Source organism: Nipponia nippon, unplaced genomic scaffold (assembly GCF_047370975.1).
Source record: "Nipponia nippon isolate SJK-2023a ecotype South Korea unplaced genomic scaffold, ASM4737097v1 scaffold_23, whole genome shotgun sequence".
NCBI classification, from domain to species: domain Eukaryota; kingdom Metazoa; phylum Chordata; class Aves; order Pelecaniformes; family Threskiornithidae; genus Nipponia; species Nipponia nippon.
Genome location: NW_028262340.1, coordinates 4506576 through 4525306, shown reverse-complemented (window position 1 = coordinate 4525306; position 18731 = coordinate 4506576). Strand labels below are relative to the sequence as shown.

The following is an 18731-nucleotide window of genomic DNA, read 5'->3' as shown; positions in this document are numbered from 1 at the left end:
CAGCTGCTATGTACGTGGGATTATTTTTGTCTCTTTTCTGCTTAGGCAATGTTTTGAAAATGTAGCCAGGAACATGAGAGGTGGTCCAAGGGCTGCACCACTTGAGCAGGATATTCAGGAGGAGAGAGCTGTGTTAGAGCTCTAGGACGGCTTATACTGCTGCCTGTGCTGCCGAGATCATAGATTAATTTTGTCCTGATCTTTTCTTCCAGAGACCTTTCCTGGGAATAAGAGATTCATAAAAACACCAGCTTTCCTCACCTCCCTAACTAGGCTTCTGGGATCACAGGATGTGCTGGAGGCAAAATATCTAATTAGGAAGCTGAGCAACTTCTGGCTGCGAGTCGAGGTTTCAGACTAGGTGACTTTTTGGCGGCTGCGAGCGTAAAGCTGCCACGACAGTTTCGCTAGTGTTTAATGGGCTTTTAGAAGTGGCCGCCGAAGGAAAAGCACAGCTGCTCTGCTGCAGGGGGAGCGCCGTGTCCCAGGAGATTTTAGAAAATAAGCTGCGTTTATAAAAAAAAATATAAAACTGTCCGCTGCACACCTGCTCTTGCAGTCTGGATACGTCATCTGGATTCAGCTGAGCTGTGTCTGGGACACGTCTGGGGTCCCTGAGCCACCTCGGGGTTGTGCCCTGGCCGGTGTTTGTCAGGGGCAGAGCAGCAGCATCCTCGGGGGATGAGGGCAGGCACGCACTGCTCCTGCCCAGGCGCCGTGCTGCCGGCTCAGGAGAGCCAGCATGCAGCCGGGCCTCGGAGGAGCCTCTTCCCTCCTTTGTGCGTGCCCAGGCTGCATCCCACTGCCGGGCAGCGGCCCAGCGGGGAGCGTCTGCGGCTGAAGCCATGGAGTCCGTTTCTGTGCTGTGAGAATGTCCGTTTTCAGAAACTCCAAATGAATATTTGGAAGAGTCAGACAAAGAGATACTCTTTTGACAAACCATGCAACACAGGCAGAGCCCAGGCAGGGTTAGGAGCTCGCTGCGGGTATCCCAAGCCAGCGAGCAGCGGGCACCCGCCCTACCCCAGGCAGAAAGCCTTGGGCACAGCCGCCCCTCGGCAGCCGCCGCTGTCCACGCCACAGATGGGCCCCACTCACGTGGTCGATGAGCTCCTTGATCATGCCGTTCCACTGCCCCTTCTCATCCTGTGCCCCGTATTTCCCGTCCTCCACCAGCCGGATCTCGTAGGTGAAGCCCAGGATGATGGCCAGCTCCTTCAGGAGGTCAATGCAGTAACCCTCAAAGCGGTCGTTCCCGAACAGGGCTGTGTCGGACTTACGGAACATGACAAAGGGCTCCTCCTGCACGTGGAAGGCAAAAAGTCCCCGTTAAGGGTCAGCTGTGGTCCCAGCTCCCACCGGAGGCAGGGCCGCCCCTGCAGGTCAACCTGAGCCACGAGGCGCAGGCTCTTCGAGCAGGGTTGGCACCGTGACATGTTGGGAATAAATTAACTTTGCACAGCACATCAGCTAATTAGCAACCTTGTTTACCCCACAAAATTTAATTTTGTCTCTTCTAAGCAGCCAACTGCTTTCCATTTGGTAGGATTTCAGGGAGAAAAATAACCATTTCATGCTCTGAAAATGAAGAGTGTTGAGAAACAATAAAAAGGGGGAGGACAAATTCAACCCCAAGTCCCGCACAGCAGAAATGCGGCTGAACTGCACCAGCAAGAGGCTGGTGGTTAAAGACAGGGTGAGGGAGCCGTGTGTGGCTGGTGGCCAGCCCAAGACATTCCCCAGGTTAGTTTGCTTTCCTTTTGGAAAAAGCACTAGCTGATGGGATACGGGGCCCTACTGCTGCCCAGAGAGAGTTTCTGCTGTCTGCGCCAGTTGTGCCTGCCGTGGGAAGGCTGGGGGTGTCTTTAACCACAGCAGTACCAAGCACCAGCACAAGGGAAAAATAACTAATAAAGTGCTTTATGGCGGGCTTTGCCCTACGGATCCCTGCCCGTTTAGCGGAGGCTGGCAGGTGAAGTTAGCAAACTGCACAGCCCTTTGGTGAATATCAGGCTTGGGCAGTCACCAAGGACGAGGGACACTGGGGAGCCTGAGGGAGAAAACGTGTAGAGGACAGATGGAAATGGCACAAAATGGTAGGCAGCAGGCAAAGCTAGAAGGCAAGGGGAGGATGAGATACCAACAGCAGCTAATACGTGGCTTGAATTGAAGGTATCTGGAAGGCTACCGTCCTTGCCCGCAGGGTGGCCGGGGAGGGGCTCACGTTTTGCTCTGGCGAGCGAGCCGTGTTGCTGGAGTCCCCGCGGTGTTGCATGGGGACAGGGGGGCTTGAAGGCACGGGAGGGAAGGTTTGGAGTCCTGGTGAGGGTATTACCGAGATGCCCGGTTTGGCGGAGGGCAGGTGCCCTGCCCTGGGTGGGTACGCTGAGGAGGGGCTTCAGGACCCAGAGCTGGGCTCTGCCAGCCTGCAGGTCGGCGGCTTTTGTCTCCCAGTACAACCAGTCAGCCCCCACCTCTGCTGTGGGAGACCTCTGCCACCCCCGCTCGGTCTCAAAGCAGGGTAAGGAGGGGACGAGAGAGCACGCGAAGCTCGATTTGCAGAATTATAAAGCAAAACTGATAACATCACGCCTATAGAGTTTAGCTTGGCATGCACAGCTCGGTTAAATCCTGCTTTCCCCAGCCTCCTCCTCCGCTTGCTTCACTGGAATTAGTGCTTTGTTTGTGAATCAGCTGAATCTATGGATCTTGATATAAATACACCGGCTCCAGAGCAGCCATAAAGCACTATTAATTTTGGGAAGCGCTGTAGGGATTACATACATATTTAACAGCCGAAGCACTGAACATTAGGACGCCACTCGCTTCAGTAATGTATCTCCAGGTCTCAAACATTTCCTTGGGGGTAATTCTGAACTCTGTGAACCACTTATTCACGGACTATTTCACAATTTATTACTGAAAATGGCCAGACATCCAATTCGCAAGCTCTCTCGGTTTGCTAATCGATTTCTCAGTGAAGGTGCCCTCAATTTCATAACTTCACAGTTCCCATATTGCTTGGGGAGAGTGGCGCTGGCTGCTGGGGTAATATTTCTCTTCCAACAAGTCACTGCAATATGAGCAAAAGGGGAAAAAATAACCTTTCATGCTTTTCCTTTTAAAGGTTCCTCCTATGGCTTCTCTACAATCATTTACACCAGTGCAAAACTACAAAGGGGTGTTGCAAATGCAAATAAAATTTAGGGTTGTATTTTATTTTTTAGAATCCAGCATATGAAAACATAGTTATTGCAGAACTTGGGTCTAAGCACATTTCCTCCTCCTGCAGGCAAGGGAATTGCAGGACAGCTGTGGTTTCGAGGGAGATATCCCATGGCACATGTGCAGGCCCAAGGAATGGCACAATTAATAGGAACTGATATCACCCTTGTACTTTACGTAATTTCTACATGCTCGTGGAGTATGAGATGAAAACACTGCCAGAAAAAAGCATGTCAAAGGCAGATGGCTGACAGGTCTCCTCCTGACTCCATCATTTTGTATTATGCCGTGGCCTTTGAGGTACAGTGATTATTGCGCCCTAGACCCAGCCATTTCCACAACTCTGGCCGTGCGTCTTGCCCCTGACAAGATGCATCTTTTCTGGTTTCCGTCAGTCCTGTCTGTTCAGCTTTCACTGGTATTCCCGTCCTGAACTTAACTGCTGTCCCTCGGCTTCACCCCGTGGTCGGGTGCTCCTCCAGCTCCCAGCGCAGGCAGCTCTGCTGCCGTCCCGCCAGCCTTCGCCCCAGTGCTACCGCCCGTCCCACCCCGGTGTGCTGCACACAGTTCTAATTAAAGAGAGTCGGGGGGAGAGGAGTCGTCGTATAACTTCTGGGGAGTTTTATCCAGCCACAGTACAGGTTGAACAATTCCCTTAGAGCTGATCCCGACCCTCCACCCGGGAGTGACTTGATGGGATGTGTTATTCATGTTGCCCTAAAATTTGCATCTCCTATATACGGGTACGTGGCAGCGCTTTAGGTTACCTTACTAAAATAAACTAAATCTGGCATGGCAGGTCTCTCCATTTGGCCCGTTAGAAAAACACTACCTAAATTTCTGCTTTCTGAACACACCAAGAATGCTTAAACGCAAAAGAAAAAAAAGAAAGAGCAAACTGTGTGCGTATCGTGCCTGAGTGCACGCACACTGCTGCAAGGGTCTCAACAGAAGCAGTCTTACAATGTGATGCATGTTGAATTGTTAAAGTGCCTTTTGCTCTTTCTGCAGTAACTCCTGATGTGACGATTCATTTCAATAACCGTAGCCAGTGGGGAACCATTGCTGCCGCCGGTTCTGCTAATGCGCACGGCACAGAACACCGCCCTGTGCAGAATCCCCCTTACGCACGGCCCATGACGGTCTCATGGGCCTGGCGCAGTAGAAAACTTTTGGACTGGGAAGGGAAGGAACTTTTCTAGTCTCTCCTGCGTGTGGAGACATGAAAGTGGTTTGTTACTGAGTGTAGTCAATGAGCTAAGCCTGCACCTGACTCTTGGAGAGAGGAGCTTTAATGAAAATGTGTCATTGGAACAAATATTGTGTGATGAATGGGAAGTTTGTTAGGAGGGATGGCTGATTTGCACGGAAAGCTGCAGCAGCGTCTGTATTTGGCTCACATGCTGCCTGCTTCCATTCTGCTAACCTCTTGCGGAGCAATACAAGCCCTTTGGTTCCAGCCCTTCTGCTGCCCTGGACCAGGTTTTTCCCGGTTCCTCCGTTCTCTCTGGGCACTTTCTTGGTCCCATTCCTTCTATAATACAAAACCCCACTCTGTCAGGTCACGTCCTTTTGGGAAGGCAAGGACGTCACGAGGGATCACACTGCTCTGGACTGGGGAATGCGTCCCCAGCTGGCTCTTTACCGTCTGTACCTTTACGTTCCCTGAAAATACGGAACAGAAAAGGGCCAGGAAATTTCCATAGGCAAAGCCATAATTCAGGCCCAATTGTGGGTGGGCTGTCCAAGGGCTGAGAGTTTTTGTTGCTTCCTGGTGACATGCCGTGAGCCTGCACTGCGTAATACAGCCATATAGAAACCAATGCCACTAGTCATAATTCATTACATAGTAAATAAAAATTCATTCTGATCTGATGCCTGCTGTCAAATCCAATAGCGAATGTGAGAACAAAATGCAGCACGACAGTTGGAAGCGGAGGAGACCCGTTAAGCAACCGTGGTTTGCTGGATAACAGCATTACTCTTAGCTAGTTTATCAAATGTGTACTTAAGAGGAGGAAAGAAACACAGCGGTCACAGCTAAGCCAGGGTCTTCGGTTGTTCTTAGTATTTTCTCCTGTAACAACAACACCCCTGTCTGAAGCAGGCAGTGCCGCCATCTCACCGTGCCCGCTGCTGCCTGCCAGGCGCTGGTGGTAAATGGGCGACTTGGAGCTTTCCTGGAGCTCAGCAGCCACAAACCTCCCGCGCCCTCCAGCATGCAGGGAGCAAGGGGGGACGGGGACCCGGCTGGGCAGCTGAAGCGGAGGAGCAGCAGCCTCCCGGGTACAGGGAACACGCGCAGTTCCAGCGGGCCCGTGCCAGCCTCGCTGTCCGCCACGTGTTGGTGGCAGCCTGCTCGGGAGCCGTGGCATCGGAGGATGCCGCAGGTCACCTCGGTGCAGGTGCGTGGGCATCGCGGTGCCCTGCTGAGCCCAGCCCGCACGCAGGGGCTCCCTGTGCCCTTGCTCGGCTTTCCAGAGGGACTAGCGGATCTGTACTGGGATGCTGGGGATTTGCAGAGATACCAGGTATCCCTGACATTTGTGGGTGGGGGAAAAAGACAGGCTTGCAATCTCGTACCAGGACAGTGGTGACAATTAGAGATCTGTTGCTCAGCGAGTCTGTGACATTAGGCCCTCGTCCTTTGGAAATTTCTGTGATGTTCAAACCATCAGATGGGCTCCACGCTCCAACCTGAAACAAAGCAAATGAACGCATGAACGCCCAGCTTACATTCCTCACTTGCTCTCAGCATCCCTCTGGCCTGGAAAATGGACATTGCTTCTTTCATCTACATTAAACAGAAGCAAAGCTGAAATTATCATCTTGTATCACCTAAACGGAAGATTTGCATTAACCCTTCAGTTGCAGGTCACTCCAGCTGCACATGTAAAATAAGCAACCCTCACGCTGCCCTCTGATGCAGGTGCATGAAAGAAGAGCACGATGACTGGAATCTAGGGGCTGAATGAACAACTTGCAAAGGTACTGTGTAGAGCGAACAGTCAAACCATGCTGAAGAGTCAACTCTGGGCAAGGATAAAGCAGAACAAAAGAAAACAAATATAAATATGAGGCTATTTTCTTTCCTTTTTATTTCCCCACCAGTTTGCTTTGGTGGAGAAAATGAAAAATGACTTGACCAGCTCTGCAAATCCCTGGCAGGGACCATTCCTATCCTCTGCGCTGTGGCAAACTAGAGGGATGTTTCTAACAGGTCCTTTTGGAAGGGCCCTGGTCACCCCTTCGGGGCAATGGGAGGTCTCGGTCCTGGTAGCAAACCTGGAGGAGGGAATGGCAGCAGACTTGCTTGGGCATGGGCACAGGTACACGCAGCTGTGCTCCTCATCAGTTTGAGGTGCTCTGTTTTTCTCGAGCTGTCAATTTAAATAAATCATTGGACTTTGAAGAAGTCTATTGACCCAGAAATAGCAAAACATGTCTGTATTTAAGAGAAGTCATCTGGGCAACTCTAAGCCTGTTAACCTGATCTCTGCGGTGCAGGGGAGGCTTTAGAACAAACTTTGAAGGCAGGACTGGCTAAAGGACTGTGATGGTGAGATAAAATGTCAGGAAAGCTGGAGGAATATGGGATTGCTGCCAAGAAATGGAGCAGGGTGGCCATATAGCCAGCCTGACAGTGAGAAAAAACAAAACCCCACATGGAAATGGGAACAGAACGATCCATCTGTAGGGTCAAACTGTGAGGTGGGACTCAGGGAGAAACCAAAGGCAGACAGCTCAAACCCACTGGGGAGCCAGGAACTTCTGCTATTTTATTTATTGCTATTTTTAAGATTCTTCAACCTCTTCAGCAGTCCAAGGAGAGAACTTGGTTTTACTGCATCCCCAAAAAGAGACTTTGTAATGAGCAATGCTGCCTGGCAAAAAAACGTTATAAATTCTAGAAGAGTTTCCATGAACTTTGTGAAGGGCTCTAAATATTTCAGGTAAAACCTAAGCAATCCCCCATATCTCCCTTCGATCGCACAACAGCTGCAATGTCAAAAGATTATTATTGTGCATGGGAGAAGAGAAGCGAGTCTGAGGGGCCTCTACTGGCAGTGCTGCAGACTCAGTTAACTATGCCTTGCTAAGTTTTCTTTAAGAAAATTAAATAAGTGGCACTTAAGACTGAACTAATCAGTTTAAAATATTAAAAAAGGAAAAAAAAAGGAAAAAGTGCAGTAAGAGAACTGTGCAAGTCAGATAGTCAAACTACATGTAATTAGGTTTAGTTAATACTCCTGTAGTCCCTGGAACGTCCAGGAGGTATAAGGATCAGGAGTTCAATCCTAAAGCTCAACAAACACAAGCTATTATACATAATGCACAATCCGTATGGGATTTGTTTGTAGTTTGGCGTTTTGTTATTTCAGATTAACTATTGACAGAAACCTAGCTTCAACAGAGATTTGACATCGATACTTTAAAACCTCTCTAGAGTTGACAAGAAGCTTTAAAAAACAATAATAGTGGGAACTGTGAAATCTCTGAATTGTTGGAGACCAAAGTTGAACGGCTGTACAGAGCATGCATCAAGGTTCGGCGGCTTCCTACGGGCTTTATGTGACACACACAATAGTAATAAATACAGCTGGTGCCAGCTATTCTCCACTACACCTGAGGAGTATTAGCTTGACAGATAGATATTGCGGTTGTACTTAAACATTTAGATTCACATGGTAGCCAAATCTCGCACATTCTTCTATTATTCTACCAACACAGCTCTCCGGCAGTCCATCAGTGCCACCCCACTCCAAAAGGCCGTGTTGGTTTTTTTTGGTTTAGGCTCTATAAGCAAAATATTTTGTAAAAAAAGAAGACAAGCTACAAGATCATCTCCCGCTCGGTTCTTGTGAGAGGATGGCGTCTTCCCCTGCTCCCCACCCGCCTCCTTGCTGCCCAGGCTCGGCTGATCGCAGCCAAGACTGAAGGTCATTGGGTTTCTTTGAAATGTTTTCTTTTTTCTGTGTTTGACACCAAAATATACCCACTAGGAGAGTGCTGTGGTGACCTTGAGAATTTTTACATGAAGCAGAGAACTACTGCTGTGGTGTGAAAGCGTGGCAACAATTTATTGAGAAACAAACTGGAAAAAAGGGGGATGGGGAAGTCAAGCTGTTTGGTCGCAGGGAGCTTCGCCGCGCAGGATCCGTCCCCTCCAAACGGGGGGGGCTGATCAAACTGCTGCCTCCGGGGGCTGCCTACCTGCACCGTTTGATTAATTCCCCGGCCTTAACTGGAAAAGTCATCTGTGCATGTTGGGCCGCTTGCTGCATGGTTAATTGAAAACTCTCTCTCTGCTTCCGCCTGGCATTTCCCGCGGCAGCATAACCTGTCTCCGTGCCCAAAGGTTACAGGACTCAGCACTCATCCCTACCTGCCAGTAGGCACCTTGTGCCTGTCGAGAAGCAGACTCTGCTCTAAAAAGGAATTTGCTGCCCAGTAGCCAACTTTCTCCTGTAAATCTGCGAGACACCTTTAGCAGAAGGGGACTCAGAATTACTGACAAAAGGGGTCAGGCTCCGGGAGCCCTCGGTGGCCTCGCATGCCATGATCTGGAGCCTGATTAGAGCACAGCCCCTGGGCATCGCTCCCTGCTGCTATCAGCTGTCCGCCGGGCAGTGCTTCCTTCACTTCAGGCCACTCGCTGCTCCCTTTTGTCTTAAACGAACTGATCTCACCTTGAAACCTGTGTTCTAGGAGCTACAATGCTTTGCACATTGCCTTTTTATTTTAAGGTAATGGAAGGAAAGGAAATGAAATCCCCATGAACACCTGAGAATCAGATTTGCACATCAGCATTGCATTTCTGTGTCCAGAGGAGATTTGCACTAATCAGGAGGATCTGAGGCTGCAGCCTTTGTGCCGAGTCTCCTCTGGGCGGCTGGGCAAACACGGCCACCGGAGAGACCCCTCCAGCCAGGCAGGCAAAAACGCACTTTGCTTTTTTTCTTATTGTCCCTTAGCTAACGCAGAGAAGAAATAAACAAAAATACACACTGCATCCTCCTGCAAAATCTGGGCTGTAATAAGCTGGTGCCATTTACAAGCCTTGGGCAATTTTCATTGTGGGAAATCACACCGCGATGATGCTTTCAAGAGCTGTTGCGTCCTCAGGGAAAAATCAATGTTTTGTAAGCAAGCCCAGCAAGATGGGGGGTGGGACAGGCTTTGCTCCTTCCACCTTTGGCCTGGACAAGGAGAGGTTAATGTCTGCTCAGAAAGTTTCTTCTGCTTCCACTATCCCAGGAAAGTGCCACAAGCACTTCTGCAGCTAGTTACTGTAATCCCACGCATGTTGCCTCAGGGCTAGTGAGTCATGGATGAAGCATGGAAAAGGATCTGAGAAATCCCACAAAGTAAATATCCTTTCATATAAAAACCAGAAAACACGGAAACACTACAACCACCAACCATTTTCTCTGTTGCCCGAGTATCAGAGTTAGACTAAGCCACATGCAGATAAGACAAACCCTGCCTACCTTTTCGAGACCGTCTTCCTTGAGGCTGATGATATCCAAATCAAAATCTGTCCTTAAACCACTAGTTTTATTAAAGACAATTCGTCCCGTTAATCCTTCCCATTGGGCCTGTGGAAGGGAGAAAAAGTAGCAGGGTTGTTACTTGGTATCATAAATAATCTTTTGCCCTCCACTGTATGTTCTGTTAATTAGTCCTTATACTGGTTCTTTCTCCCCAGAGAGCATGATTAATTAATAATCACCTCCGTCACTGTTCAGACTGCAGACAGAGCTGTAGATTTTCTTAACTCTCTTGCAGTCCTTGCTACAATTTTTGTTCGCACCTTTTGTGTTCACCAGCTGTTGCAGGACATGATGACTCGGTAGAAAACTGCTTGCATTTATCACGGCATCCTTGTGTGCTGCGTTTATCCTTGTAGTACTGACAAATGCTGGGCTGCAGGGAGCCTGGGTTTGGGACAACTCCAGTCAAGCTCATAAATAATCCTTTTTTGCATGAACCTGCTGATGCTTCCAAGGTGTGTGGAAGCTAAAATGTCCTGAACACCTCCCTCCTTCCTTTCAGATGGAGAGTGGAGCAGAAGAGGCCCAGGGCTTGTCCATGCTAGCAGGCTCTGTCATTCTGAAACAGGCATGGCAATACGGTGGGCACGTGCTGTGTCGGTACCCCTGGTTCTGGTTTTGGCAGTATAAGCGCGGGGCAGGTGCCCAAAGGGGCCGGGGAAGCTCTGTTACTGGAGATTTTCAATGCTTAACTGGACGAGGTCCTGCACAGCCTGGTCTGACTTGGGAGCTAGTCCTGCTCTGAGCAGGACCTTGGGGTAAAGATGTCCAGATTAGTTTCAACCAAAATTACGCTGTGATGCTGTTTCTTTTCCACGGTACACTTTGCAGCACCACCAGAATTAGTCTCTCTGATGTAGGAGGTGAGAGAGCACCAAATATCAGGTGTTAGCAGAGCAAGTGCTAAGGGACAGCGTGGTAGATGATGCCTGCTCTGCCTGGGGACAGTGCTAGGACGTGCCATGAGCATCCGTCCCAAGGAGGACGCTTCGTAAGAGTGCCGGGCTGCTGACATGGTTTACTGCTTTGCAATCACATCTCAGCATGGAGAGCTGGGACTCGGGGCTCTTTCCCCCGAGCAGTTCAGGGCGCGCTCCTTGCTGATGAATGCGTTTCCTTTACAGGCAGGGGAGCTTGAAATATCCCAGTGTGACGAAGGTGGCATAATGTATTCTCAGGGGGGAATGACTGGCATATTTCTCAGTAAATACGCTCCTCTGGCTCTTCCTCATTAATTCCCGAGGAGTAATGACAGCCTCCTCCCAGCCTCGCCACCCTTGAGTTTCGGGGAAGGCTGTGCTCAGTTTGCTCATTTTGGCATGCAGGTGGTTTGCCGGTGGGACACGCAGCTTGCGGAGCCCCCCGGGAGCCTGGGAAAACACGGCATGTTTAACGTACCCAACTGGAGCAAACACAGCTGTGTGCTGAGCCCTGCACCTCCTGTGGGGCTGGAGCGAGAGCACTGATGGGCTGCACGGCTCCCAGGGCCGGGCTGGGGGTGCACGGCATCGCCGCGGCCCCCGACGGGCTCTGATCCCGCTGGTGTCGGCCCTGTCTCTGCAGGCAAACTCCAAGCGCTGCTGTCCTGGGCTCCGAGCAGGCGGTGGCTGCAGAAGAGCCTGTCCCCCCGCCTCCTGCCCCCGTGCTTGGCCCTGTCCCCCTGCTTCCCGGGGAGCCCTGCCAACACACGGGGGGAGGGTGGCCTCCCTGGGGCTGGCAAGGCCGCCATTCTGGCCCCTTTGCGCCTTGGCAAGTATGAACAAACAGGGCTTCACCCTGGGAGCGACAGCTCTGCACCGATCCGGTGCAGTCGGGGCCACGGCCTGTGCGTGCACAGAGAGCGAGCGGTGCTGGTATCTGTGGGGAGCCCAGGGCCGAGGGAGCGGGTGCCTGCGGTGAGGCATCCCTGGGTGCGCTGCGTTGTCTTTACAGGAGTTTAGAGAGAGCAATTACTGTGTGTTCTGATTGCAACGGGAGCAAGCTTATCCCTGCAACGAGCTGACACGGTGCCAGAAAGGGAAACAACAGGCAGGCACTGGAGTGTGAGGCTCGGGGTAATTTGCAAAAGGAGCCAACCAAACAAATTATTTACACTCTCTTTTGGCAGCCAGCTGGAGCGGCTTTCTGCAGAAGGGAACAAAACATGAAAAAGGAGAGTGAGAGAGGCAGACAGAAGAGAGATAGCGTCTTCAGTGCCTATTAAGAAAAAAGTTCATTCTCTCTGCAGTGGGAATCATTCTTCTTTTCTCCTCCCCTACGTCCGTGCGCTCCCTGCAGCTCGGGGCGCACCCGGGGTGGGCACGCTCTCGCTGCACTGGTGTGCCTGTGTTCAGGGTCTGCTGGGGTCTGTAGGTGATACTGCAGCACGAATCATAGTAACGATTAGCAATGGACTTCTACTCTTTCTGTTTAAAAACTTTAGGGGATTTTATACCCAGCCTTTTAAATGTGGCCCGGTCGTGTATCCTGTACTGCAGCCAGTTTCATAACTTCCCATGTGAAGAGCCACAGGCATAGAAGTTTAAAAAGGCCTTAGGGCAAATAAGGTGTTTTTATCACAAAGACATGTCTGGTAGGGTTTGCAGTAACTCCTTGCAGCTCTGCCTTATTTTTTTTCTTATGTGAGGGCTCCTTTTTGCAGACAGAGCAAAACCTGGGGTGTGAGCACAGGGGTGCGTGCTCGGGGGCTCTTTTGGGAGGGCTGGCCACCTCTCGCTGCAGCTGCCCCGTGCTGCACTCCCCCGGTGAGCTCACTGCTCATAAACACCTGTGCTTTGAGTCCACTTGTGTGCTTAAGCCAGATGCAAACAAACAATTATGTGGGCTGAACAGAGAGAAATCATAATGACTGAAAACAGAGAGCAAAGGAAGCTGCCTCCTCGCTCCCCTGGCTCCCTACTTGCTAAACCCGCCGCTCTGCCAAAGCCGTTCATCAGCACACAGGCAGAGACGCACAGTGCTGCCAGTTTGCCGCTGGGATTTAGCTGCACTGAATGCCCTTTGTGGACCCCAAGCAAATGTTCCTGTAAAAGGCAAATGGCTATTGCTCTGCTAAGAAACGGCCTCGGAGAGAGAGTGGTCCAGCTGCTCTTGACGCAAGAAGAGGCCAGGGCAAGTCTCGGTGACAGCATGGGAGATTTCAGTTTGTTTTGGATGTTGGCGTGGCTGCACGGATGTTATTTTGAAGGCAAAGACAGGATTTTTCCTTTCTGGGTGCACTCAGCAGCCTGGTGTCTATCTGTGCTTCCATCCAGTTGTACCTGCCCAGGCGGGGGGTTTTATAACCCTGTACCTGCCGAGCCTCTCTGCCGTGTGCCTCCATACCTGCGCGCTGAGCAGCTGCGCTGCTCCTGCCGGGGAAGTTTTGCGTTAGGGGGAAGCACTTATGGTTACAAATCATGCTTTTACCTCTTTTATAAAATTCATGAAGCGGCCACCGAACCTCCAGGCTTTGTGCCGATGGCACTGCAGGGAGTTCACGGTCATCTGAGGGGCGCGCTGGTAGCAGACGGAGACCACGTGCACCGCGTCGTACAACAGGGCAGCGTCTGTCTAAAGTAAAGGGGAAGAGCATTTGTGTTGATAGTGGCTCCAGAGCAAAGAAGCATTCGGACAGCAAAGCAGCAGGGGATCTGTAACGTGTCGCAGGAGAAGCTGCAAGAACCCCCTCTGAGTTACCCCCTGCCCACCACCCAGCGCACCCGAGGGCTTCTCTGTCCTGGTCCACTGCCGACCATCCCACCTCCTGGGTGTCTAACCCTGCAAACAGCGCTCCGAGGGCAGGGCTGGGCTCTCAAGAGATGCCCTGGGATCTCAAGAGATTCACGGGGATCTCAAGAGATTGCTGTAAATGCGTATGCTTTAACACAAGACTTGTATAAGCCTCTAGGCTGACGTCTCATGCAAAACACGTCCTCAAAACACGTAGTTCTGCACATGACAAAGCCTCACGAGCGTGTTTTTCTGTTAGGTGGCTCTTTAGACTAAAAGATCATAGTTCTGTCTTAAAATCAGAGATTGCGAAAATGCCATTTGTCTGTCTGCATCTATTCTGATTATTTCTAGCTCATTTACTACTGTACTGTCAAACAAGGAAGCTAGTTATTTCTAAATGTAGAAGGTAGTAACAGAATTTTCTTATTTAGTCTGTTTTGTCTGAGTGTAAAAAGAAACCTATATGAGAACGTATTATTCGCACTATTTTATATATGGGGAAATACGAAACAGAGAAGTTAAATGGCTTGTTTGTGGGCACGGAATTGTCCAAAATGACCCAAACTGCCACTGAAATCAGGACCTCGCAGATTTGTAACATCTTCCCGCATTTCAGTGATTTGAACTAGGAGAAGTTTTTTTTTTTTCTTTCATATAATGTGATGGGTTTAGATTCAATTTGAGATGCCCCATCTCACCTCCAAACACTGATCAAGAGAATTGGATTTATTTTTCACTCCGATATGGTAAGACCTCCTAGTGAAAATACATTATTTGCTGGCTTCACAAAGCTGCAAAACAGATGTGAGTGTAGCAGCAGAATAATAAAACACAATAAAACAAAATAATGCAGCAAACAACTGGGCAAATATCTAACGGGATGTGGCTGTGGAGAAAATCCTCCAATGCTGGCAGCCATCCCCGTGACCTTCCCTTCCCGCAGCACCGAGCGTGAAGAGCGGGCACCCGACCTGCATCCCGTGGGCTTGTATTTACAGCAGCAGGGACGGGGTTTGTAAGTTTGGGGATGGGGAGAGGGGGTACAAGAATATGTCTAAGCAATTTCATGGTGAATTACACATTGTAACGTCCAGCTGAGATCAGGGCCCCGCTGGGACAGACACCAGGCAAACCCAGAGAAAAGGTGGGATCCCCTCTGAAGAAGTAAAGAGGCAGAGAAGGGGAGACGAGGCAGCGGCGGCGGGGGGAACCCAGCGATGCTGCAATTGTGGGCAACGCTGCAGAAAAGTAGAAGGCTAAAGGAGAATGGTGGGGCTCTCCTCTAAGAAAAAAAAAGAACAGGAGGAATATGAGGAGCCGTTTCAAGGTGAAAGTCTGGGAGGCTTTGCCACTTATGGAGGGGGTTCTGGCAGATCTAAAGGGAGAGGGAAGGAGGAAGGCAGTCAGCAATTACGGGGGTCGGAGACAGCCTCGCAGGGAAGACAGATGGGCGAGCAGGTGCTGTACCTTCCGAGCAGTAACTCAGCAGAGCAGAGCTGCCATCAGTCCCTAAAAGGAGTCATCAAAGCTGCAGCAAAGCCCATCTCTGGGCATAGCTTTGGCTCTTTCTCCCTGCATCAATCTCAGCGAATTGCCGGGCCCAGTCCAGCCGTGTGCTGTGCTCCCAGCCCCTGGGAGCTGGGCGTTCGGCTGCTCTTGGGGACTGCATGGGGAGATGATGGCAGCTGGAGCCCTGCAAGCTCCTGTGGGACAGGCCCTGCTACCTGGTTTGTCTGGTGGGACAGGAGCGTTTCTGCTCCCCAGCACTGCTCCCAGGGCTAGGCAGAGGGACTCGCAAGGTGATCGTCCTGCCCCGAGCTGAAACAGGACTTGTGGAGGGCAACTGAAGAGAGAGGATGCCCGTTCCTGCGTGCTCTGGGTTTGGGGTGCACACAGCCTGTCCCTTTCCAGGTCAGCGAGCGCTCGCTGCAGCTGCACATCAGGTGAGCACGGAGAAATCCTGCTGCGCCTGAACAAGGGGTACAATATCCAGCTGATTGCAGCTCCCTCTCTTGTTCCCGGCACGAAATAGCCAGGGCGCTTCCCCACCGTGCTCAGCCCTTTCTGGAACTGAAAGCTTTGAATTTTGCCAGTCCTGGGGGCAGCTTTTTACTGGTGAGAAGGGAGGGGAGGGAAGGAGCACAGTCTCTCAAAATTGGCAAATCTGTCGGCAGCTGGGTCTGCAAAAGGACTGTGTTAACAGTGTGCTGCAGGGCATCCACCAGCCAAACTTGCTGCATTTGAGGGATGGTTATTAAAGAATGCAAGCAGCTACCTGGGGGAAGATACCTGGGATGAGTTGTTACGAGAACCAATAGCTATAACATTAGGCCTTAACAAATGTTCCTGCCTTCCCTACCGCTCTGGTCTGCTTCCCAGACTTCCCCCGTGCTTTGTTTAAACCTCTCATACCATCATCACGCCATCGAGCAGTCCCAGCTCCGCCTTGGGCGCTGACTGCAGCCGCTCCATGGACCACTTCTCGATGATGGAGGACACGTGCGGATTCTCCACGTTGAGGATCCGGAAGCCGGTCAGGTTCACTCCAGAGTAGCGGTATGGTTCTAGGTCTAATGCATAAAGATCCTTAAAAGAGAGAAACCAGTTTAAACATTTTGTTTAGCTTTGTTTTGATTGTCTTTTCTGCATCGGTTGATGTCTGTGTTTGAAGTGAGAAGGCAGAGCCCACAGAAGGTGGGAGGTAGGAGGATGCCCTCATGGATTTGGTGGATTGTACTGTCTGTTGCCATCAGTCGCTACTTGCAGCAAGACAGGACTCGTAGGTGTTAGTGGAATTAGGGTGTCAGATGTGCAGGTTCACCCACACACAGCAGAGGGAAACTCCTGCCAGAGAGCTCACTCTCTGCACAGAAGAGGCAAGTGACTTGTGGGGAGGAAACCAGAATCGCTATCTGTAACCGTGAAAAAAGAGGCTTGCAACCAAGGCGGGGGGAGAAGGCAGAGTTCCTGCATCCGAAGCTCCCTGGGGCCTTTCCGTGGAGGGTTTGCTGTGAGTGCTGAAGCCCGTAGGGTGCTGCAGATGACAGAGTAACTCTGAATGCAGAATGCCAATTTGCAGACGGCTATCAAAGAGGAACTAAGGCGCATTTCTTGACATTACGACCAGCCTACACAGTCTGCAAATGAATGAGAGTGCCCTTTATATGATTTAAAAAAACCACAGCCAGGCAGTCCTCAGCTCTGCTGGCAGCCAGCCCACGAGCATCACTTGGCAGGCAGCGAGAGAGGGGCATTTGGAGGCCTCTGCAAGTGCACTTCTTCAGTGCATCTCTTGGCTCTGCCGCACATCTAAGTATTAACTTCAGTTCAGGGATTAACTTCAATGCTCAGTAACTAGTCTGAGTAGTTTGGGGTTAGACAGCATGGCAAGAGCGTACCACAGCTGATCTGCTCAGCAAAAACCCGGGGCAGCTGGCTGGAGGGAAGCGAGGGCAGCCTGGGTGATGGCGCCGAGCGAGGGGGACCATGAATGAATGTGGTGGAGAATGGCAGTCTGGAGGGGGCCTCGTTAATGGGAATCATTCGTTGGATGGGACATATTTAATCAGAGCTTATCCTGAACAATTTCTGCAGGTGTTCAGTGGTCATAAAAATGTGGGGAGGTGGAAACTGTCTTCTGTGATAGAGAGTGGGGGATGAATATGGGAACAACCGTCATTGCTCTCACAAGGGATTATAAAAAAGAGTTTACGTGGCAGCTGCTGTTGTGCATAATGTGGCTATACTGGGAGGACACAGGCACGCTGTGGGTTCACCCAGACACAGCGTCCGTCAGCAGCGAGCTCTGTTCTGCCCGTGGGGGAGCTGGAAAAGCACTGGTCCTAAAACGCACTGCCCTAAGCGAAGCATAACAAAATCAGCACTTGCCAGCAACCGAGACTTCATTCTCAGTGGGAGAGCAAGGAATTCTTACAGCTGTTTTGCTTTAATAAGCTTTGAGGGTTTGATCTTTTCCTTAAGCACTGGCCTCTGACTTTGCACCCCCAAGGCATCCTGCTGATGGATGCCATGTTTTAATCTGCAGGTGCAGCCAGGGACCGAGTCATTAATCACACCCACAACAGAGTTCAGGGGCTTTGTTATTTGGCTTTTTTTTTTTTTCCTGAAAAATTGCAAATACAAACCTCCACGTTTTGTTAAAGGGCATTGTGAAAACCAGGCCATAGTGTTGACTTTTAAATGACTTATGGTAACTAAGGGTAAATACAGTTGTCGAACCTCAGACAGATGCTTATATCATCTGGATATGAGGGTGTGCAGCGATCTTGTGCCTGATGCACTGCAATAATTTTTTTTTTTCAGGATTCATAACTTTTTATCAGATAATTCAGTTTGTATTCTGGAAATTGCTGTGGGGAAATAATTTTTGATTGCGAAAGCAGATCATTTCCCATTCAGCATGTGACTGTACGTGACAGATCTGATCCACCAGGCTCCAGATCTCACGGTCTCCATCGCACGGCTGTCAGACTGCCGGCCCTGGCCACCCTTCAGATCCTACCGGTATTTTGGGTGCCCTCCCTGTCCTGCTGCTCTCCACTGACCCTTCATTTCACCAAGTTCCTATAGAAGCCAACCTCCCATCAGGTCCCTTTTTGGTTCCAGTTTAAATCTCAGCTGCAACCTGATTTATCATCTCCTGGAATCAGAGGGTAATTAAGAATAGAAGCTGAGTGTCAGAACATGGAGCGGTGTGGGGGGGAATTGCCATATCGGTTTCTTCTGGATTTTCTGCTCTCGCACAGCCACAAATTGAAACATCTGGTTCTATTTTCCACCTCATCTACGTTCCCTTTCACTCATTATTTTCTGTACTGCAGATTAATTCTCCCCTCCATCCTACTACCTTTAAGAAAGTTTTATTCTCGGTGTTCCTGTGGGGCTCTTCCCCTTTCTTACACATGCTCTCCCACCTCCCCAGTTAAAATCCCCAGCTTTGGTTCGTCAGTCGTAGGCGGCCATGCTGAGCTCTGATCCTCACCACATCTAGCATCCGCAGGAGGAAGCTGCAAAAGCAAGTGTCCAGGAAGGGCATCCTCCGTCTGCTGCTGTGCAAAACAGCTCGTGGATAACGTGCCTGCTACAGATTGCCGAGGATCCCTGTCTGGGCACGGACTTGCTCGGGCAGCTGTCGCTGGGAGGAGTGGCCGTGGCCGTAATGGGAGGCATACGTGTACAGCGCCGTTAGAATAATAACCTCTGAGGTACTCGGTCACG

At 50.6% G+C, this 18731-nt stretch overlaps 1 protein-coding gene across 1 annotated transcript in view; it reads right to left on the bottom strand.

Moving 5' to 3' along the window:
- GRIK3 (glutamate ionotropic receptor kainate type subunit 3) overlaps nucleotides 1-18731 on the bottom strand; it is a 122036-nt gene that overhangs the window by 26733 nt on the left and 76572 nt on the right. The window contains exons 6-10 of the mRNA XM_087760817.1: nucleotides 15906-16079; nucleotides 13188-13331; nucleotides 9717-9824; nucleotides 5809-5922; nucleotides 1099-1302 (exon numbers count right to left, since the gene is read on the bottom strand). Of these exons, the coding sequence (XP_087616943.1) occupies nucleotides 1099-1302; nucleotides 5809-5922; nucleotides 9717-9824; nucleotides 13188-13331; nucleotides 15906-16079 (744 nt within the window). The remainder of the gene's footprint in view (nucleotides 1-1098; nucleotides 1303-5808; nucleotides 5923-9716; nucleotides 9825-13187; nucleotides 13332-15905; nucleotides 16080-18731) is intronic.